Raw genomic sequence first — 22142 nt, forward strand, 5'->3', positions numbered from 1 at the left:
GTCTAGTATCCTTATCTACAACCATGTCTGATCTGCAACTTTCACCCACCACAGCTCCGAGGTGTTTCGTCGGCACACTCTTTGAATGGAACCCACGAACTGGAAATGCTGGCAATCCATTCAACATCTATAGCCATGAGGAGATATGCATCGGCCGAGACAAGAAGCGATGGCAATTACCACATTCCCTCCCACTTCTATCAATCCACGCTAACTGTCACCAACAGTCAATACGTCGTCAACGATCCGGTTGTCTCAAACCGCCATCTCCGCATCTATACCATCATCTTCGACCGAGACAACCCCGATGAAGTCGCTCCATTGGTATACGCGCAGGACATCTCACTCAACGGTACCTCATGGAACAACTATCCCATGGGCAAAGGAAACGGAAGCTTCCTTCTCAGTGATGGGGACGTTCTGAAGCTATCACCGGATTTCCACCTACTGTACCGGCGTGAGGCCCACAAAGACGAGAACCACTTTGACATGCTACAGACGGTTGAGATGAGAGTAAATACCATCAAGCCTCAGTGAGCGGGGTAGCAGCTGACCCTGATAGGTATTCGAGGATCAGTACACGATCACGCAGCGGAAACTGGGCTCTGGGGCATACGGGAAGGTGCATATGGCGTTTGATAAGCAAACCGGTCAGCAGCTTGCATGCAAGATTATTGATCTGCGGAGGTTGAAGGAGACGGTGATTGAAGAGTGTCAGCAATGGACGTCAAGGTTCTTCGCAAAAAGAACGAACCGTGTTCTCGCTGCCCGGGAGAGTGATGAGTACATTTCACGGAAGATTCAGGAAAAGCTCGAGGTATATGGTCGTGAGGTAAACATTCTGGCGAGACTCTGCCACGTACGTGATGTGATGATCATGGTCCCTATCTTAGACAGGTGCTGATAGCTAGAAGCCGAATATCATCAGCGTGGAGAGGGTGATCAGATCCAGCAACACCATGTGAGTATATCTTCCCCAACTGGCTTCTAATCTATGCTGAGAAGATCAGCTATCTATTTCAAGATTTGGTGACAGCCGGAGATCTGTTCTCATTCATCCAATACAAAGGTGGAAAACTGGGTGACGTCGAGGCGGCTGTCATTGTGCGGCAGGTTCTCCTGGCATTGGACTATCTACATGGCCAGAACATCGTCCACCGAGATCTGAAGCCAGACAACGTTCTCATGACGTCCCTGGCAGATGGAAGTAGGGTCATTCTTACGGATTTCGGATGTGCCAGACTAGTACCTCCAAGAATCGAAAGAATGTCGACCAAAATAGGCACCTATGACTATAGTGCTCCGTGAGCGATGACAAGTTCCTCTTTTCTTTTGATGGTCAATACTAACATCCGGGTAGGGAACTACTGATTCGCAGTGGACAAGGTTATACGAAAGCCGTCGACCTATGGTCGTTGGGATGCTTAACAACTGTTCTCCTTACTGGAGAACCTGCTTTTAGTGAGCCATTTCCCAACGCTGAAGCTCCTGATATTGCTCAGCAAGGCGCACTCAAAGCCTTAGAGGTAAACCTCTCATGTAATAACATTGGCAAGCGAGCCCAAGACTTTGTCCTTCAACTCCTGATATTCGACGAGGCCAAGCGCATGGACGTGAAGCAGGCTTTGGGTCACTGCTGGTTCACCAATCCCTCTCATAAAGAAGCCTTTGAGGCACTTTACAAACGCTCCACTAGAGATTGGAAGCTTCGAGAGCCAAAGCAACCTTTGATGGTGGATCTTCGCAGCCTTATTGACGGCCGCAATAATGCGCAGCATTGTGAAGATGATTCAGTACTCGATCCTGAGTTAGGCGGAGAGGGCGACGAACTGCACATAGATACAGGGGCCGTTGAGATGATGGGTTTTTCGATAACCAGTAGCCCGTCAGATTCTTCAGAGCAGTCGCCATCGGCTGAAAACCATACCGCGTTGTCTCCTACATTGTCGGACCCCGAACTACCACCGCATCATTGCCAGAGAAGTAACTTGCATTCAGGAGAAAGCAAAGAGACGGTTGATAATGAGTTGGAGACACCTGAAGCCGCTCATCATCGCCAAATGGCAGAATTATTCTACGACAAATCCTACACTCAAAGCACAAGCGGTAGTGAGCAGTTTGACCGGTCTGCGTGGACATCACAGGTCATGCCACCTGACCATAGAAGTATTCCATGCTTGACAGCCTCAATGGCCATCCGTGCTTGAGAATGCATGGCGCACAAGGACTCTCCAGGATCATGGACATTCCATCGCCACCCAACAAGGGTTGGACGCCCTCAGAATACGTGGGACGAGAAAGAGGACGAAGTTTATGAGGAAGTTAGTAATAGCAACATGGGGAAGCGGTAGCACATGATCCACGACACAGATATCTTAAAGGACTGGGTGTAACCAGGACGATTGATGAGTTCAGAAAATGGCCGAGGGGGAGTGTAGTCATAAGAGAGCTAATAAGCTCACCGTCACAAAGAATATCTATATACTCTCCAAGTTTACAAGTTCTGTGAGATAGTATTCGGAATAATAATCCATCTAATTCGAAAGATGCTTAACTTTACTTAGGCGTACTACATAAGCAACCCAGTTCTTTAAACGTAGCCACTTCTTACCGGACTCAATGCTTTATTTGAAACAGCTGCAAACTGTCAGAAACAGAGATGCTTACCATCTACGCTTCTAAAATCAAGGGTGCAGCCTCCCTACCTCGTAGAGCTGTAAGCCTCGAAAGAAGGGATACCCAAGGGCTAGCCACAACGAAGAGGATCAACCATCGTGTGACTCGGACACTTTCTCATCCTGGCAGCTTGTTAGAACAGGCCTAGTACTCCAAGCCAACAAGAAAATTCAAGGGCAAAGATCCTAGACTGGCGTCTCGACAATTGATGGTCAACTGCAAGGATTTGTGCACAAGGCATGGCATGGCAATCAAGTGCAAAGCCCATGGACCATCCTTGTGGCTGCCATGGCACAAAGAAAGAAAGAGATGCAGAAATCCTCCAAAGCAGGGTGGAGACTCTAAGCAAGCAACAACGTGTTGAAGCCACGCATTTCTGACTGCGTAGATGGGCTGGTTCACTGGCTGCGCCCACCTCTCCATCGAGGGTGCGATATGCACAAGGCCAGGTCTCGAGTCTTCGACGTAAAATTTGGTGGAATAGTAGAGTGCGAGGCAACCGCTCTGTATTCTGTCAAATCGCACTGTTGCATGCAACTGCACTGTCATGCGTCCTCGTGCTCCTGGCCTGAGAACCGGACCCACTGTTCGCTGAGAGACTTACAGATAGAGCCGTGTCGGTATTTGCATCCCTTGCATATTCCGGTATCCTCGTGAGGCCGAGGCGCCTCGAGGCGACAAAGTACCTTTCTACTGAGCATCCACATCGCTGCGCTGTTAGGATACATTCCATTAGTTGTCTCAAGAAGGGGGGATCTCAAGGAGGGAGGGACAAGTGTGGTTCAATGACATGACATGAAACACGCCTGCGAGTCCTCTGTTGTATATGCTGAAATTGATCTTTGATCAGTCTCTGTCCTCTGTTCGGTGTTCGGTGTTTATCCTGGGATGCCCCATCCGTTTGAAAATACAGACATAAAAGGAACTCCGTAAAGCTATTCCACTGCGGCTTCAGCATGCACGATACGCGTACACATGCACGATAGCCCCGAGGATAATCGCGCGCCTCCCCGAGATGATGCAGGCTTGATTGATGTGGCGGGAACATGTTCGCATGAGGACGGTTGACGCAAGGGATGTCTGACACCCCGTGCACGCACGACTCCCGAGTTGTAGAGACTAAGGCATCCGAATCTCGAACCGGATGGATGTCCCTAGATTCCACTCAATGAAATCCCGGCGGGCTGTGCTTAGTGAAACACAGGGCTGAAGGGGACAAAGGGAGAGTCCCCCGCCACAAACAAGAACGCCAATGTCTGGGGGTAGGGCGCGAATGTGGTGCCAGCTCATTTGCAAGGTTTAGGTTATGGGTCGATGTCCACTGTCAAGAATGTGGGCCGACGCGATGAGACTGAGAGAGAGCTGGAAGTGGGTGCATCTCATCCGTATCGCAGAGTCCCTATCGTTATCTCTGATAAGATGGGATGGTCTGAGGGGAAAGGGACCTTTGCAGGAGCGCAGGTTCCATCCGTTCGTGACTGCCAGTGGCGTATGCCGTTTGGGGTACAATCCGTAGAGCGATGTTTCGGCATGGTCCATCATGATGCATCATCATGACTGTTGAGTTAAGGCTGCAGTGCAACCTGAGGCAGCAGCGGTGGGTCTCGATTGGCCGACGCGAAACGCGAACTTGACACGTAAAAACGCGCTCGTGTCGCGTTTTCAATATTGCCTGATCAAGAAACTCGTTCTGCCAATCCAGACCTGCGATCCGGTCCATTTGGAAGAGCGAAAATGCAGGTCATAAGATGGATGACGGATAAAAAAGATGGAGATTCAAGTGATTTACAGGATCAAGGCAGCCTTTAATACTACTGCTGGAGCGGGTTGAGATGGATCGAAGGACGTTCTACAGAGGGAGAGAATGGAGGGTGGTTGACCCTTAGAAGTGAACTAGGTGTTGAGAACTTGAGACAGACCTTTGATACAACTGAGTTGCATCTGCGTGAAAATATTCAATTGATCTCTGATCCCGTAGAACCCCAATCCTTCGTGTTCTAGGGGGGTAATATCAAGCTTGAACGGCTCAATATCAAGGCCGCGTAGATGTATGCCTGCTGCATATGCAGTGCTCATCATCCGGTGGGAGCGTGTTCCCGGAGATCTCGGACAGTCAGGATCAAATGCACTATTCATTGGCTTTGGATGGCAAAATGACTCCATGGCGTGTCTTTTCATTGGCAAGAGACCAGAGAGGCGCTGTTGAAGGGAGTCATAATGCAAGGCACGATCAGCTCATCCCTCTTCCTCGTGTCTCAGTGGGGAGTCAATCAAGTCGACAGAGCTTGTAGACAGAGTACAAAGTCGAGGCAAGTCAATAGAACATAGAGGGCGAAACCACTTAAGAGTTGTGACCCCTGCAACATAAGTTTAAAGACTCCTTTGAGAAGAAAGAAAGAAGAGGGAAGAGACAGTCTGTCTTTGTTCTTCTTCCACACAGACGCTGACTCAATCTCTTTGAAGTATTTCTGAAGAAGCGTGAAGATAGATTCTGCAGACTCCTTTTTTTTTTTTTTTTTGGTCTTCTGAAATTTTCTATAATTAACCCGAGTGCAAAGCCAGTGGTTGGTAAAGACCAGTGCAACTATACCTATCATTCATTCCATCCATTCCAGAGTTCCATCGCCGGTTGCGGCACTTCCACTTGTCACTCCTTTTTCCCACTTGAACCCCCAATTTTATTACAAACTCCCACACTCTCTCCTTCTCAACACCATCAACCCATCACTTCGCCCATCCACCAACGCATTGCATCCCTCAGAATCTATCTCAATCGAAAGCGCCTATTTCGAAATACACAATACTCTCATTCTGATTCCCATCGCTCGTGTTGCCCCCAATCAGACCTCCCCCGGCGCAAAATACCGCGCGCTGGCGCATTCCTCTGCGCGCGCACCCAACACCGTCGCGAACAATTTCTTCCACCACCACCACCAGCTTCATCGGTTCCATCCTTCAAACCTACGAGTATCGCGCCCTCTAATATCCATTGCGCAATCATGTTGCTCCCATCCGCGCTTCCCTGCGACGTGCGACACCCCTCGAGTCGGTCGCACCTCATACCCAGCCGCTTGCTCTCGACTCCTCCCCCGTCCGACGATGATTTCTTCCGGTCAGGCAACGGACTGCTAGGAACATGTCGCGCCCTCCAGTCTCTTCTCAATGCCTCGCCTGCTCCCTCTCCGCGACAAGAGAAGCCGGCGCGTCTCCAGAGCCCCTTCACCCTCACAGCACCCCCGTCAACCACATCCTCCACCTGCTCGCGGAAGCAACGCTCGCAACCCTCTTCCTCCTTCTCGAAAACCAAACAACCCCCCCGACCTCGCGGCGCCAACAAGCGCACGCGCGACAGCTACGAAGCCGAGCGCACTAGCGACATCGACAGTCCCGCGGAACCCCACACTCCGCGCGCGCGCATCTCCACCCCCAAACGCCGCCGCTCCGTCCCCTCCGATCTCCCACTGGGCCTGTCGCAATCGGACTTCTACGCCCTCTACTCCCCGCCCATCAGCCAGTCACCGCCCTCGCCCGCGCAGCGCCGACGGCAGGAGTTCACCGACGGCGCCGAGCCGCTGACGCTGCTCCCTTCGCCGTCGCAGTCGCAGTCGTCGCGCATCGGCCCGGACCCGGACGCGGCGCTGCCGTCCGTTGAAGAATGCGACGCAGAGCCAGAGCTAGAGAGGGAGCTGTGGACCGCGCTGGACGACCGGCGGCTCGTCGAGACCGTTCTGGAGACCTTCCGGCTCTCGCGGCGCGAGTGGGGCGAGTGTGCGCGCCGGCTGGGCAGGGACCAGGAGAGTGTCGGACGCAGGTGGCAGACACTTCTTGGGAATGGGGATGTTGGGCTTGCGACGCGGGCGCCAGACGGATATTGATAATGTCTAGCCAGTCAGCCAGCCTAGCCGCTCCCTCTCCTTGTTCTCGCTCCTCATGCCTCTTGTTCTGAATCCACGACGATACCTGACTTATGAATCTCTTTCTTTCTTTATTTCTTTCTTACTTATATGATGGACCTCGATGACTGTCCTGTACTCTACCACTTGTGATTGCATCGGGGGATTGTATTTCTACCAAACTGTTATGTTCCGGATGTTGTATTACTACCGACCTACCTTACCTATCTATCGACGCCGGCTGTGATCTTCGGTAACGCCGATTACATGTATTCTCGGGATTTCTTGTATATTATACTATAATTAGCAGATTGACTCAAGGTTGTCTCGTCATGACTGGTGTTTGTCTCCTGTGGAACCGTTTTGAAAAAAAAAAAAAAACAAAGGCTCTTTGTGTGGATTTCTTGTGTGTGGACTTGTCCGTATATATGACAAAGAGCCTCTAAAAAAATGTCTATTATTCCATTTTGATATTGGATTCAAATATACGAGAATGGAAGGTAGTGAAGTGATGTGCAGCCCCAACGCCAGACACCCAGCTCAATGAGTAATGCTGTGAAAGAAAATTGAAGAGGAAGATGCATACTAGAATCTGCTTGGGTATTAGCATCGAGTCATCAATAAAAGGAAAAAAATGAGGGCGTACCGAATCTCATAACTGCCCGCGCGCGTCATATACCGCACCCACTTGACGCTGCTGTAGTTACTCTTCTCAAACACTTTGAGGTACCGCACGAGCAACCCACTGCTCGTGAACATGAGCAGGCTAAACGACAGACTCAGCGGCGGGCGGCTCCATGTCTTCTGGTGCGTCATGCTAGTGAGCGTCGCCTCGGCCGTGAGCACATACTCGCTGCCGCCGGAGAAGCGCGCGATCTTCCACACGATATTGTTTTGCTCGGGCTCGTACTTTGCGCGGCCCTGGCTGGTGCGCTCGGTGATTTTGGCCGTGTTGAGCGGCGTGGGGATGCGGACGACGACGTTAGTCGCGAACAGCTTGGAGCTGTAGTTCGCCTTGATGGCGACGCTGTACTCGACCTTGGTGGTGCCGACCTCGCGCACGATCGGGTGCACCTTGAAGGGCAGGTTGACGTTCTCCGTGGCGCGGTAGCGCATCAGCTCGAACTCGCCGTCCGGCGGCACGAACGAGATGATCCGGTCCGCGTCAAAGCGGCCTAGCTTCACGCATTGGTGGAACTGGCAGTCCTCGAGGGTGACGGAGCCGGCGGCGGCGCGGGTTGCCTTGCTGCCGGAGCGGCCGCCGGCCGAGGGGGAGGAGAAGCCGGCAGCGGTGGCCGAGTCGCCGTCGAGGAGGAGCCGGTCGTTAAGGCCGAACTTGCACTCGGGCGTGCCCGACAGGTAGGCGCGCATGACAATCTGGCCCGTCACGTCGGCGCGCAGGACGGTGCCAGTCGCCGACATGAGCAGGTTCACGTCCTCGATGACGTCCACAAACGCCTCATTCTTGCGGTATTTGACGTCTGCGCGGCGCCAGGAGAGCGCCCCGGTCGCTTGCATTGTGATTCGGCTCGAGTCCGTCGGTGAGTTGGCGATTGCGGACTTGACCCCTTCCGTCGTGATGTACATCTTCAGCGTGTCCGAGTCGGTGTTCTGCGGGTATCCGAAGTCGAGGATTTCTGCTGCTGTCAACACCCGCTGATCTGGCAGCCTTCGCCCCCCTCCATCCATGGGGTTCATTGATGAGGCAACTCACCGTCCAGCAATTCATAGATCAGGACAAAGTTATTCTTCACGGCCTCCTCGTCGAATTTCCCAAAATAGCTCTTCCCCAGCATCACCAGCCGGTATAGGAACTCAAACACCAACGCCGCATTGGCATTGCTTTTGGTCACTGCCACAATATAGATATTCTCGTGCTTCACATGGCTGAACGTCGTCGATCCCAGCGTCAGAATGGGCGAGCGCACCTGGGGGTTGGAGATGACTTGGATGCGGAAGATGTCGGCGAGGCGAGGGCGGCAGTCATTGCGAAAAGCGCGGAAGATGAGATTTTCACCCTTTTGATTGAAGACTAGGATTCCGGAAAGCATTTTGCAATAGGGTGGGAGAGGGAGAGGAGGGCGACTCGATGACGGCCCTGGAAGGGGGGGAGAAAGATGAATTAATTGATCGGGGGGATCGCTGGAGAAGCTCGAAAGCTCAAAAGGGTGATTGGAGGCAGGTGGGGAACTCTCGTTGGTCAGCCAGTCCGGACTTCTAGGTTACTAGGTACTGTAGGTATGCTACAAGTCCAACAACGACCGACCACCATGTTGGTTGTGTGTTACCAATATCTATAGACTGCTAAGGAATGTCTACATGAATGACTCTCTACGGATTCATGAGTTGATTACTGACCGTCAGTTACTGGGTGACTCTGTCAAATCATTTAGAACGTTGGTCTGGAAATAATGTCCCTTAGCTAAGCTTTTGCCTGACTAATATGCATATGCATAACTTGCACGTGCACCGTAGTTTGATTTCCAACTCCTATACAGGCAACAATTCAATCGATGTTTATGAAGAGCCACCGGAAGATTCTATTGTTCATTGATATTGTTATTGATTAAAATGCTCTAGTTAGGTTCGGTAGCCTACAGAGATTGAGCCTATTCGTCCGGTATACCCACAGCAGACGGACAAGATCCATAAACAAAGTAGAGAATGTCTGTATGGAGAACATCCTCAAGAAAACAGAGTTAAAAAAAAAAAAAGGAAAATTAAGTATCGCAGAGTCTGATTTGCGCACGTGGATATCGTGAAAGATGGCTGGATCCAAGAATATAAAAGCCCAATGTTACCAGTTTCGCCTCCATTTCCGCTAGGTATCATGCAAAATGGCCGTTGCAAGATCACAGAATGATTAAAAGGGGGGTATAAGAATATTAAATGTAGAAAGAGAAGAGAAGAAAAAAAAGGAAAAAGGAAGATGGCATCAGATGATCGTTCAGCCAGCCAAGTGACGCTTCAGAACCCATGTCCGGCGCCGCTACTTGGCCTGGTTCCTGGCAGTGATGCACCCTCGCTTGGGATGATACCGACTTTCGGATCAGGGATTTGGATGTCTAGGGACATGTAAGCTGTCCGTCGTAGGCTCCAAATGTATACCCCATCCTTGGCCCCGACTTCACGGTTCCAGTTGTCTAGCCACATCTCAATCCGTTGCAGGTGACTTTTGATGCCCGGTGCACCGAAATCTTCCCATAACCAGCCCGTGACCAGGCCCAACGCGCCATCAACCAGGTTGCGGAAGCTGAACGGATTAAATGCCTTGGTGAGCTCCTCGTTGACCGTCGCGATGATGCGACGGAATTCCTGCTCCGGCAATAACGGATCTAGGATCTCCGGGTACAGATTCGAAAAGGTTGGCGCCAGATCGCCCTTGACCATCCAGTCGCGTCGTATTCGAATAATGCGTGTGGTTAGATACTCCCGCGATCCAATGGGCACATGCGGGTTCAGGTGAGGGTAACACGGGTGGGCTGGGCCCCAAGCCAGCTCCTCCGCAACTTCGGCCTCCCCACCTGCGGGCGGCCCACCAGAATTCGACGGGACTGACGCGATCTGGGAGTGCGATCGCAGAGAGACCTGGGACTGGACATGGCGCGGATGGTCCTCGGGCAACGGTCCCGGTCGTTCAACGAACGCATCCCGGGCTACATGGGCTCGCTCCGGCGGCCGGAGATCTTTTCCCTCGTGCGAAGCATTGTTGTTATCTCCCGCCGGTTCGGACATTTCCCTCAGAGCCAGGTGTCGGTCAAAGGTACCACTGCGCCTCTGCCCTCGAGGGACTGCGATGCTGGAGCGCCCACTCTCAGTCTCCCCCTGGCTGCGCTCTACCGTCAAGCTATTCGGGGATGATGCGAGTCGGCTGCGACGACGTTCGGGGATGGTCAGGAGCGGATACGCGTCACGGTGCCCGTCGAGCGGCAGGTGCTCGTCGGAAATCTGCAGCGGATGCGGGACTGTGACCGGTGTGATGCGAGGGACGTGGTTGACCGGATTGGCAAGCCGGACTGCAGGAGGCCGAAGGATGGTGGTGGTGGTGGTGGTTAGGAAGGAATGCGGTCGTTGCTGAAACTGTTTCTGTCGAAGAAAGGGCTTCTTCTGGGAGGTTTGGCTGGAGTGGCCCGTCGATGGTGGCAATAAGATCGATGAGGCGCGGCGATCGGACTCGAGCGAAGTGGGCGAATGATGACGGTAGAGGCGGTAGCCGGAAATCTCTTCAGCCTCGGACGATGATAGAAGGTGTGGATAGTCCAAGGCGGATGAGGACGCCGTTTTTGAAACAAGGGCCTAAGCAACAGGCGATAGGGGGGGAGAGGACGGCAGCAGGGCCGTTGGAGGAGCGCCCTTGATGGGAGTAATAATATTACTATTAATGACGATCGTAGGGAGGACAAGAAGAAGAAGTATGATGATGATGGAGGAGGAGAGATGAGGTGCAGATGAAAGGTGGAGGCAGCCGTCGAGATGGTGGTTGTTATTGGCGGACGAGACTCAGAAAGGGGCGAGGCAGGGGACATTGAAGGCCCGAGCTGACATTAGTTAGTAGTTATAGTAGTAGTCTTGATAACTACTATTGAAGAGTGCGGTTGATGGACGAATAGGTCAGATAGAGAGAGAGAGAGAGAGAGAGAGAGGAAGAGGAATATAGATCTAAAATAGCTCTCTGTTCGCATGTAGTGTGTGTGTGTGTGTGACTCGAGCAGGTTCGAAGACGGTGGTAGTGAAATCTAATGGTACACAGTCAATGGACAAGGCCTGCAGCAGAACACCGAACCGACAGAAATCAGAATGATATCGAAGGGGAAAAGGGAAGGAAAAGAGAAAGAAAGACGAATGCGACAGCTGGATACTTAATAATATTACCCGACCAAGATCAAACAAGGTGGATAGCGATAATAAATAGTGACAAAGTCGATCCAATACTCAATAGCCCACGCAAGGCTCACTCAATTCGCTTCACTTCATCATCCAAGAAATCGATTTTGATTTTTTTTTTTCCCTTTCTTTCTTCCTTTTCTCTCTTGTAGATACCCAACTTCCCAAGCGATGGCTCTAGCATCTAACTCTCTAGCTCTCCTATAGCACTGTTCTTTATTAACATGGGTTGTCATTCCACTCATGATCATTAAGTTCATCAACCATCATGAGAGACAATTGCGGATAGCTGTTTCAAACTCTCTTCTCCAGAGTCCAGACTGATCAGAAGTGCAACTGTGCAAGAGTATCAGGCTCCTACAGGTATCACTCCTCCACCCACATAACTCATAGCATACAAGTACAACATACTGTCCTTGTAGACTCTCACCACTTCAGATCATCTATCAGTGTCGCTGACCAAAAAAAAAAAAAGAGAGCTACAGAAAAATTCATCATCACAGACTGTCAGCTGCCCTGTGCCCCTGGATTTGCTACTATATTTGGCCAGTCGGATTGCTCGGCCTGATCGACTCGCTACTATCTACTCCGTACTAGATACTCTCTTTCTAGGCTTCTATATCTCGCTATAACCCGGTGACTAACACGGATGGGGTCTAAAGGGGTACTTTTTTTTTTCACCCTTCCTCGAGCCCTCTCTTGCTAGTTCAGGCGTGGGAGATCAGGAGCACCACCCCAGGACCTCCAAGCCTCCGTTTCAACATGGGAGATTACGACAAATACTTGGTGCATTTGTGCCCATCCCGTTTCTGATTCGTGAATTGACTCATAACACAGGCCATTCTGGAGGGAACTAAACATTATCTAGCTATCTATCTACCTATTTACGAGAAACACCAGGCCGATAACTATGCGGATCCATCAAAAACCACGGGTAACGCTGAAACAACAGGCCTAGAACGTGGCCCTGCACGGAGCAGCCCATGACGCAGTTCCGGAAGACCGGAGATCCTTTTCAAATCCGTTGGTAAAATCAAAGGAAAAATGCAAGTAAAAAGGGGAGGGGGAAAAAAAATTAAATAAATTAATAGAAGAAAAGAAAGACCGTTTCAAGACTCATCTACTATCCACTGGCATTCTGGTTGGCTTTGGCTTGCATGCGCCGCATAGCGTCTCGATGCAACTCAGTCATGCCTCCGCGCTGCACCTTGTCCGCAATCGCCTGGTCAAGATTGAGGCTCATTGATGAGGAGTTCCGCCCAGGTTGACCCAAGGGGGGCGACGAAGTGCGGTGGCCCGCTCCCGTCCCGCCCAGTGGAACATCTTGCCTCGCTAGAGGGTTCCGTTTGTCTTCCAAATCTTCCCGAATAGACTCCCTCCACGCGGCCATTACCATCTGGGCGTTGTCAGCTCCGATTGCGCTCGGGTGACTCCATCTTGGCGACGGAGTCGGGACGCTCGTGCGTGCGCTAAGATTTCCCTGTTGATGGAGCATCGCACGGCGACGGGAAAGTGGCACGTCATCACCTTCGTCTGGATTTGAAATGCTAGGGGAGATCGGAGTCGACGAGTCCAGTACCATCGAATGTCGTGAGCTATTTCGTGATGCCCATGGATCGAGGCTGAGGAAAGTGGAGGAGACCCGAGATCGCATCATATCTTCTCGAAGAGCCAGCAGCGGAGGTGGTCCTTTCCACTTTGGCTTGGTGACCTCTTGATCCTCTCGCGGCAGTTCGGCAGCGGGCCCCGAGAGGGTGCGCATGGCACTGTTGGACCCTGGGCTAGGAAGAGCACTGGAGGACAGGACGACTTGCGCCCCTACCAAAGGAACACCGCCGAATGGGAAGCCTGCCTGAGACTCTTCTACATTCGGCGAGCTTATTCCCAAGACCAGACGCGGTTTGGAGTCATGAGACATCCGGCGGCCATCGTCTGCATTTTGCTGCTCCTTCCTCGACGAGACACGGGACTCGACCGCAGGTGCTGGTTCGGCAGTGAGAGGTGTCTGCAATAGTTGCTTTACGTTGACGGGTGCAGGGACTTCTCCAGCCTCGACGGGGTTCTCGGGCGATTCCTCCACTATTGGTGCAATTGGCTCTGGTGCAGGTATCTCGGCATCACATAAATGCTTGGCCCATTCATTTGTGCGGTATGATTGGACTACAGTCGATGTCCGCTCCGGCAGTCGTTTCACAGTATGGGCGTCCAGTTTGGCCTTTTCCTTTCTCCTTTTCTTTGCCTTGGATTCCGTTGATGAGGATTGCTTCCTCTCAATTTCTTCATCTGCCCGTTTCTGGATGCCACCCTTCCCTGGAGTTGTTTTTGACGAGTTTGTATCTTGCGACTCTCCTAGGCTGGGCTTCTTTGAAATGCCGTGCGCATCTTGTAGCAGCGCATTCTCGCTATTTTGTTTTTCGACGCTAGTCGTTGGCGGTGTTTGTGAGTTATCCCTGAGATCTGCCTCTTTTATGGCTAGCGCTTCAGTCCCCTCATTCTTATTGCGATTTGATGAGAAAGGAGCTCCTTCATCATGTGCCGTCAATTTTCCGTGCTCGCCTGAGCCCTCCTCTATCGGCTTGGGCCTAGCAGTTCGTAGATCATCCATGCTCACAGGCTTCTCCAACATCCTGACAGCAGGCGTTCCCTTCTCCCCTCTCCCAGTTGGCGCACACCCTGGGGCAGTTGTATTTTCAACTCCTCCCCAAGTTTCAGCAATTTCTCGGCCTGCGGCAAGTCCCCAGGCGTCTCTTTCTTCTTGCGACGCTTGCCTTCGTTTGTCAAGGCCTGCAGCCTCATCGCCGGTGTGGCCAATTCCGTCTTTGTTCTCGTCCTTAGTACCTTCGACCGACAAGGTAGAATCATCGTCCGTATGAGCTTCTTGTGACCGTGCAGGTCTGAGGCTGCTCTGGATAGATATCTTTTTTTGGAGGGTCTGGCCAAAAAAGTGTTTCGAGCTCACCGTTCCTCCCTCTGAGCCAACTGTGGCAGTTACATCAGAGTCCCCGCCATTTTTTAGCTTTGCCGCAGCTGCCCCGTCGAAGACCCTGAATTGACTGGGGCCCACTTGACCGGTGGTTCCGTCCGGATTATTCACATGCTGAGAAGCTCTAGGGTCATCGGTGGCTCCAGACGCTTCTGAAAATGAATCCTCACTGCCTTCCCTGTGTCTACAGTCAGAGCAGCGATACGAGACCTGAGAAGAGCCTGAGATGCTCCTAATCTCGGTTGCGTTGCCCTTCTCGAGATCAACCTTGTCCGCGGGACATTGTGTATTGTCACCAAGCTCGGGGATATCCTTCTTTTCAGAGTTGCCGTATCGCGCCTCCCATTCCTCTCTCTCCCGCTGATTGTTCTCCTCTAATCTGCGGCAAACTTCGGCCTCGGCCTCTTCGTTCTTCCTTCCTTCTTCATCCCGGATTTCGTCTTCTTTGCGCCGGCGCTCTCTGATCAGTTTCCATAGCCTGAGTTGGGACACAACCCCGAGGATGGCAATGATGACGATGATGGCCAGCTCGACCCGGATGTTGCGAGTGATGGGATAACTTCCAGTACCAAGCGGGAAGATGTCATCATTAAGCGCTGCGTAGGTTAGTAAACAACAATAGTTATGAAAGTGCTTCACGTACCCCACAGATACAGCCAAAATTCTTTCAGCCCAGCTCGGCTATAGCAATCAATCCCTAAAGCGACAGCAGTTCCTCCCGCCACTCCGGTCGACGCAATCAACCCGTAAGGACGAGTATAATGACTAAAAGACAAGGCATAGAATGCAACCGAGATGGCGCCGATGAACCCGGATTTGGCGTTGGTCCCTGCGAGAAGACCACCTGGCTTCAGACAAAGTAGCCACATGCTGGTACAGAAGCCTCCCAGTAAGCAGCCAAGGCCTTCGGTTAACTCCTTGAACACAATTGAGAGTGCTCCGAATGTCACCCCTGTGAAGAAGATAGCGACAAGATAGGCACCTTGTATCGCAACGCGTACAGGGGGATTCATGACATATGCAATCAAGACCTAGCGGATTAGCGGATGAGGGAATCACTTCTTTAGGCAGGGTCGTAAATCAACGAACTTACCGTGACTCCTAAACTTGTCAAGAAGGCAGCCGACAAAAAGACTTGGATCCTAGTTTCGAACGTTAGTGCACGATACCTATCTTTGAAAGGATACGAGCTCTACCATAGATTGCGTATCCCTATCAGGGCAAGAATAGCACCTGTGGCTATGAGCACAATGCCGCCCACTCCAAGCGCCGGAGTGACCCGAGGCTGTAGGGGGAGGTCTCCAGGTGCAGGCGTGACTGTTCCATCTGTTCATTTTTTAGCCGCACTTGCTTTGTCATGGAGGAGTTTTACCCACTGTCTGATACATTTGACGTGTTGAGCGATGCGATAGTCGTTGACGCCGGGGCAGTCGTGTTTGAAGTAGAAGTAGAGTTGACCGTAACCGTGCCATTACTCACTATACTCGCTGCCGAGTGATCACTTGATGTCAATGGAGTTGCTGTTTCATCTCTTGCTCCTAAGAGAACAACCCCATGAACCTGGTTGCGCGCAACATGAGGTATTGATGCCGCAAGGACAAGGGCGCTAGGTATGAGCGAGATGGCCAACGCAAGCAATGGCAGCAACCTCATCTTGACAGGGCTGTTGCAAGATGGATGAGATGCTCAAGACAATGGACAAGATGTGTTGTTGAAGCCCCAAGCAAGCGGACTAGGGAAAGCAACAAATAGCCTAGGGTTAGCGTAGATGAGTCCTGTTCACATAATTCGCAACGCAAGTCGCAATAGAGATTGAAATGTAGGGCAGACAGCCGCCAAAGTAGAATCAGAACGTATGAATTGAACAAAACGTGAGCCCCGTCTTTGGAAAAATTGGATGGCTGGAGTGGACCTGAATCTGCTCTCACATATATGTGTTGGCACAAGCACAAGAAAACAACGTATTAGAAATTCTCCATGACCCCGCGGGAAATACAAAGGAAAGTTCATTTGTCGCGGCACAATCAATAGAACTTGAAAGGACCTCGAGTAGGGATGGACTCCAGAATCGGATACCCGAGCTTTCAAACGAACTCTGCTGGACAGCAGACCACTCCGGAGATGCATGGAAACGCGCGCAGCTCCACTGGATGTAATTCAAGGAAAAAGCAAAGAGCTTTGCAGCACGGCAAAGCCATGCATGATCATTGAAAGTTTCCGCAGGGATTCGCGATTTTTATCTCGCGAATGCAACAAACCAATGGTCACCGAGCCACGTATGAGCCATGCCCTTGCCAGCGGTCAAGTGCAGAGATCCATGGAAAACAGCTTCAAGATGACTTTTCCTGGAAGTAGGTTTAGGTAACCTGCAAGGAAGATTACTTGGCCCTCATGAGTCGATAGAAGCACCTCAAGAGTGTATTTTCAGCAACGGGAGCCATCAAGCAAATGTTAGCACGACTTGATGTCGAAAAGACCTGCTGCAGTTGTGGTATGAAGTCCTAGCAGCGCGCGTATAAAGCACCCGATACAAAAGTGAACAGAAAGACATGTTGATGAAAAGCAACCCAACATTGGGCAGTCAGAATAAGCAAGAACACCTTCAATATCGGTCTCAGATTGTAGATGATAGGTCGATTGGTCATATTCAACCTGGGATGCAGTGTCACCGTATCAGTCAACGTCAACAGAATACAGATGAGTCTGCCTCGGCAACTAGCGAGAGCTAAGCTAGGATAGACTTTTTAGTATTTAAATTTTGAGTTGAGGATTGAGCGCGACTTGATCTTCAGCTTTTTTGATCGACTAGTCTCACTCGGCAGCATTAGTTTGGGGTTGTTTGAATGATCTCCATCGTCGAGTGATAGGTCTGATCTTTGACACCGATTAGGTATAACACTCAGCGCTCAGAGCACAGAAGTCAATACCAAAACAGCCACCGAGCTGACGGCGCGATAAACTGTCCGCCCATGACCAGGCAGTTCGCCCTATGGCTCTTCTTAGTGGATGGTGGGAATCTGTTTAATTTCCGAGCTGGAAGTTGACGGCCAGAGGTCTTCCCTGAGACCCCGACTCATTCTGTTATGTTCTTCCCTGCAACTTCGCTTGACAATTCGATGCTAGTAACTTGCTTTCCCTAGTGACTTCCAAGGTCCAAGGAACCGGTGAGCGCAAAAAAAAAGTGGAATAGGGAGCGAGATTTGCAGGATCCAAGGCAATACAACAATATTTGGCTGCACGATTAATGCAAGATCAGAACTGTGAAAGGGCGGAGCTGATGCATTCGTGCGCTCCTCCAGTGCTCCCTTCACGAGCATGATTCGAGTACTTAGCATGCCTTGAACTGATGTCTCACAGACTGGAAGCGCAATGGAAGCGACTAACTGTTCCTTGGCGAATGTAGTCCTTCATTGAGTAAATATCAAATCACCGATGTACGATCATTACTTGAGACTTGATTTCGTGCTCAAGCAACTGTAGATTAAGGTCTGTTGAGCGATCACGCGATCAGTGGTAGTCCAAGCTTCTTTGTAATGCTCCAGAGCACAACCTTTGAGCATTGTCAATTCGTTCTCTGTGGAGATGAATCTGGAAGTATGAACAATGAAGCTTAGAAGCAAAACAAACCAGTTGGAACTGCGAGGGGATGCATCACGTGACGATACCGGACGCGTTGTCTTCGGCAGACAGCTAACCTGGCCATTGGCAAAACATCATCATTCCCGCTGCTATTATTAAGACCCTCCTGATCTATTTTCCACTCGAAATCTGCTTATTGAAGCTTCAATCCAAGAATCCCCTACCTTACCGGAACAAAATGTCTGCCTTCAGCTTGTCACTCCGCCCCTTCCTGCGCGCTTCCTCCGGCACAGCTCGCTCCGCGCGCACCTTCACCACCTCCTCGCCCCGTTCAATCGCACGTATGATCATCACTGGCCGCCTTGCTGCCGAGCCCGAGCTACACGCCACCTCGACAGGCCAGGAAGTCATCAAATATGCGGTGGCCTCGTCCTACGGTTCCCGGGAGAACCGGCAGATCAGCTGGTTCCGCGTGTCCAGCTTCCAGCCGGAAGGTCCCCAGCGGGATTTCATTCTGAATCTGCCCAAGGGGTGAGTGAAGCCTCTTTCTGAGATTGTCTGCTTGATGCGGTTGCGGCATGGTCCTTGGGTTTGTGAAAAGCAGTAGAGTTGATTAACTGACAATATTTTTTGTCTCTAGAACCCTGGTGTACGTCGAGGGTGACGCCACCATGCGCATGTTTGAGGACGCTGAAGGCAGGAAACACTCCAATCTGGGCATCGTTCAACGTAAGTTGCTACTTGGCCGGTACCTCGAGTAAGATTATACTAATGACCTCGGAACAGGGACGCTCGAGGTCCTCAAGCGCCCATATAACCCCGAGTCCGCTGGATCTGAAGGTTCCTCCCAGTGAGGAGCTTCAAAGGGGCTATGAGTGAGAAGGAAGGAGTGTACGATTGAATAAGGTTCTGTGTTGGTGTTGAGATATACTGGCCTCTCTTTGTCTTTATCCAAGATCTCCGCATTGTCGGTGAAGCTGACAGTTGGTTCCGTTATCTTTTGCCTTGTCTGTATTGTAGCTATTATATGTGCCAGTATACCCTTGGATGACACTTCTTTTGTTCATCAATTATGTTTCTCGGCAGTAGTCGAGGCGTCTCCTCCGAGCCTCACATGGGGCATGGTCTTGAGCTTCCCAACGACGATGGTAAGGTTCGCACAGTCATTGCTCTTTGCCTCCAATGCAAGATGCAACCAATGAGGATAAATATATAGTTAAAATATTGACGCCTGTTGTAGATATGTCATGCATTAATGAAGTAGAGAGTTAGGAACACTCGAAGCAAACAAATTAAGGTATAGTCAACTAAATATTGATGGAGAGACACGAGACAATGCTAGGGAGCACGAAGAGAAATGGCTTCTGGCTTTGTCATGTGCAAGGCAAGCCAGCACATCGGCAGGTTAAGCAGCATGCGCAACATACTCCATGTAGGGCATCATAGCTTAAATGCTAATTTGGGCGGCAATCGAATCTCCCCGCTTCGTCTCACTCTCTTGGCTAATGACTTGCTTGACACGAATAAAATCAGGTTTGACAGGGGTGCTCGAGAAATCACCACTTCCACGGCTTTGGCTCGTGCCGGCCCAGGCGCTCGTAGATACCGTTGTCGCTGGGATAGACAGCTTGGGAGGCGAGGGTGCCCTCTCGCGAGCGGAATGGAATCTGCGGCCCAAGAAAGTCCATCGAAGTGAGAGCCAGAATGACCTTTTTGAGCCTTGGTTGTTTCGTGGGAAGATGGTACCCTTTTCGATATCTGCGTAGTTCTGGCTGGCTGATCTACTAGGCGCAGAGTCGTCGAATGTTCTATCCTGGTATTAGTATTGCTTATGGCAAGCTGCTAAAAAGAGCGGAAGAGATTTTAACCTCACTGACGATGGCCACTATTTGGAGAAGAGTAGCCTTGCACGGCTCGTTGTCGATCCTCCACCACTAGATCCCGTTGCGTGCGGCGAGGAGCGAAGAGCAGCAAAACGTCCGCCTAGGCCAAGAAAGCACAGAATAGATCCGTACAGCCGGAAAGCATCCCTGCAACATCCAAAGAAGATAAAGAGCACATAGCCCGCAGCGATTGGAATCCAGCGGTCAAAGAATGCCTGGCCATTCGACGGAACTTTGATGATAGTATTCCACTCTGGTCCATGGAGGGAACTCCATGAATAAGAGTGCCACGGCAATGACAATAGAATGTTCTGATAGAGGACGAACGCCTGCATTGGGAGAATGGTCAAGAGCATGACGAATGCAAGAAAGAACAGTCGCAGGAACCTTGATTTGTTCAGGTGGCTGTTCGCGGAACTGAGTATCTCCCCGAATTGACTCCGATATTTATGAAGACGATAAAGCGTCATGCCTGTTGGTCATCAGTACTAGGCGAGGCAACCGGTGGGAATGGAGGAGATCATACCGCAATAGTAAGCAGCAAGAACACAGACTATTGGGGGCCAGATGAATGCTAGCACCAGGCTCACCCAACTCTCATCGAAGTTGTTGACACATCCTGAGATACCAAAGAGCATGTATCGGGACTTTTGGTAAACGATGTGTGTAATCATGGCGATTACAGGGATAATCACACAGAACAGAGAATCCATGATACGATTCCGCCATCGCTGACTCTTGGAGGGGACAAGCATAGCACGTCTGGTGTCCAGCACAGAAGTCAAGCTCCTGAAGATACACGCCAACGCCCCCGGAACGGCAACATAGCTAGCGATCATGACTTTAACTTCCACATCACACAGGCCTTGTCCATCCCACCATGACTCGAGGTCGTCCGTTTGCCATATAAGGGCATTGATGAAGTTGAAAACGTTGAGGATCAAGAACCAGCAAATAAGAGACGTGGCCGGGAAGTTGCGGTTCTTCCAGTGCAACACAATGGGAGGAATACTAACGATGATGGCAATGAGAGCTAGCACGGGAATAGCCGCTGCCTGAGTGGAACGTCCTGTCGTCGGCGAATCCATCACAGCTGGATGTATTTCAAACACCAATGCTTGCTTAAAGATGTACAGAGACTAATCGAGTCACCTAGTCCTTCTCTGAGAGTATTTCTCCGTAACTCTCTCGGAGAGGTAGAGATTTTGAGAGGTAAGACTTAAAGTTCTCAGCAACCGATTCAGGAGCAATGAGCCAGCACCGCCCTGTTAAGAAGAACAGACCCCAGAGTTCATGAAGGAAGATCTCAGGAGAGAGGGACGGAGAGACAGAGAGCGAGAGAGACATCCCAAGACAGAAGAAGTAGATGTCTGTCTTATTGAGGATGAGGAATTTGAGCAGGAGTGATTGCAGAGTGCCATCAGCTTTCATTCCTCTGCCCCCTCTGTTGAGACAATCGATTCAGATCAACTCAACACAGAGAGAGAATAAACAATTTATGATCACAAGCAGATTGACAGCAGGGGGAGAAAAAATTAAATGTGTTTAGCCGACATTGAGGGGCGTTTGGAAGCTTGCAGTTCCCGTCAATGAGCTTATCCCACATTCTGCAGAGTGGACAGGTCTCTCGCGGCCTACTGCACCTTGAGCAGTTGTCATCACCCGGCTATTGAGGGACGATTCGCTTGAATAAAGAATGGTGAGGATAAGGTCGAACAGAATGTGTTTCTTGCCGTCTCACAACGATGGTGTTGGGAGTTGCTGGAGTATCAAAGTATCAATCACCAGAGACCCGGACCATTCCCCTTTTGGGTATCAATAAGCCCGCTGTTCGCCCATCTCCAACACAACCGACGGAGGCACATCGCTTCTGGCCCGATTTCAAGGTTCTTTTTCATCTTGGTATGCAGTGGTCACCAAGAGATGCTGTCTTGGGTTTCACAATATGTATCCGAGTGCATCTTGTGCCATGGGGAGGAATGTTTGCGCCAGGACCACGTCGAGGTGGACATGCGGGTTGGAGACCCCTCGTGAGAACACCCAGAACTGCCCTCCGTTTGGGGGATCACCACAGCAAGTCAAATAGGAAAGGACTCGTCACTTTGAGTTTCTTTCATGAGCAGGGTAAGATTAGTGGTCTCTCAACCATCTCACAAGTTGGTAGTCATGGTCTGGCTAACATTTCCGTTGACTACTTGATCCAGGGAACAACAAGAACCACACCAGGATAAGGGAGATTTTCAG

At 50.9% G+C, this 22142-nt stretch overlaps 7 protein-coding genes across 7 annotated transcripts, besides 5 other annotated features; 3 read left to right on the forward strand and 4 right to left on the reverse strand.

Annotated features, from left to right (window-relative positions):
- Positions 1-135: 135 nt before the first annotated feature.
- On the forward strand, positions 136-2207 carry ACLA_012560 (FHA domain-containing serine/threonine-protein kinase; the record flags this gene model as incomplete). The annotated part of the gene is made up of 5 exons (XM_001274253.1): positions 136-513; positions 563-859; positions 915-961; positions 1011-1304; positions 1361-2207. The coding sequence occupies 5 exons, from the start codon at positions 136-138 to the stop codon at positions 2205-2207; spliced, it is 1863 nt and encodes a 620-aa protein (XP_001274254.1).
- Positions 2208-3415: 1208 nt separating this feature from the next.
- Positions 3416-3447: a microsatellite.
- A 2228-nt stretch (positions 3448-5675) lies between these two features.
- On the forward strand, positions 5676-6551 carry ACLA_012570 (uncharacterized protein; the record flags this gene model as incomplete). Its single annotated transcript, XM_001274254.1, has 1 exon — positions 5676-6551. One exon carries the CDS (start codon positions 5676-5678, stop codon positions 6549-6551), a length of 876 nt encoding a protein of 291 aa, XP_001274255.1.
- Positions 6552-6650: 99 nt separating this feature from the next.
- Positions 6651-6678: a microsatellite.
- A 494-nt stretch (positions 6679-7172) lies between these two features.
- On the reverse strand, positions 7173-8620 carry ACLA_012580 (AP-2 complex subunit mu; the record flags this gene model as incomplete). Its single annotated transcript, XM_001274255.1, has 2 exons — positions 7173-8212; positions 8284-8620. 2 exons carry the CDS (start codon positions 8618-8620, stop codon positions 7173-7175), a joined length of 1377 nt encoding a protein of 458 aa, XP_001274256.1.
- An 845-nt stretch (positions 8621-9465) lies between these two features.
- Positions 9466-9499: a repeat region.
- Positions 9500-9536: 37 nt separating this feature from the next.
- ACLA_012590 (ERF4 family protein) lies at positions 9537-11095 on the reverse strand (the record flags this gene model as incomplete). Its single annotated transcript, XM_001274256.1, has 2 exons — positions 9537-10865; positions 10946-11095. 2 exons carry the CDS (start codon positions 11093-11095, stop codon positions 9537-9539), a joined length of 1479 nt encoding a protein of 492 aa, XP_001274257.1.
- An 87-nt stretch (positions 11096-11182) lies between these two features.
- Positions 11183-11218: a microsatellite.
- Positions 11187-11211: a microsatellite.
- Positions 11219-12576: 1358 nt separating the features above from the next.
- ACLA_012600 (TMEM198/TM7SF3 family protein) lies at positions 12577-16089 on the reverse strand (the record flags this gene model as incomplete). The annotated part of the gene is made up of 5 exons (XM_001274257.1): positions 12577-15032; positions 15080-15467; positions 15530-15578; positions 15633-15721; positions 15823-16089. The coding sequence occupies 5 exons, from the start codon at positions 16087-16089 to the stop codon at positions 12577-12579; spliced, it is 3249 nt and encodes a 1082-aa protein (XP_001274258.1).
- Positions 16090-18253: 2164 nt separating this feature from the next.
- ACLA_012610 (single-stranded DNA-binding protein) lies at positions 18254-18869 on the forward strand (the record flags this gene model as incomplete). The annotated part of the gene is made up of 3 exons (XM_001274258.1): positions 18254-18546; positions 18656-18744; positions 18802-18869. The coding sequence occupies 3 exons, from the start codon at positions 18254-18256 to the stop codon at positions 18867-18869; spliced, it is 450 nt and encodes a 149-aa protein (XP_001274259.1).
- Positions 18870-19462: 593 nt separating this feature from the next.
- ACLA_012620 (pheromone receptor) lies at positions 19463-20986 on the reverse strand (the record flags this gene model as incomplete). The annotated part of the gene is made up of 4 exons (XM_001274259.1): positions 19463-19823; positions 19889-19998; positions 20075-20370; positions 20425-20986. 4 exons carry the CDS (start codon positions 20984-20986, stop codon positions 19463-19465), a joined length of 1329 nt encoding a protein of 442 aa, XP_001274260.1.
- Between the last annotated feature and the right edge of the window lie 1156 nt (positions 20987-22142).

Source organism: Aspergillus clavatus, genomic scaffold, assembly GCF_000002715.2.
Source record: "Aspergillus clavatus NRRL 1 1099423829795 genomic scaffold, whole genome shotgun sequence".
NCBI classification, from domain to species: Eukaryota; Fungi; Ascomycota; class Eurotiomycetes; order Eurotiales; family Aspergillaceae; genus Aspergillus; species Aspergillus clavatus.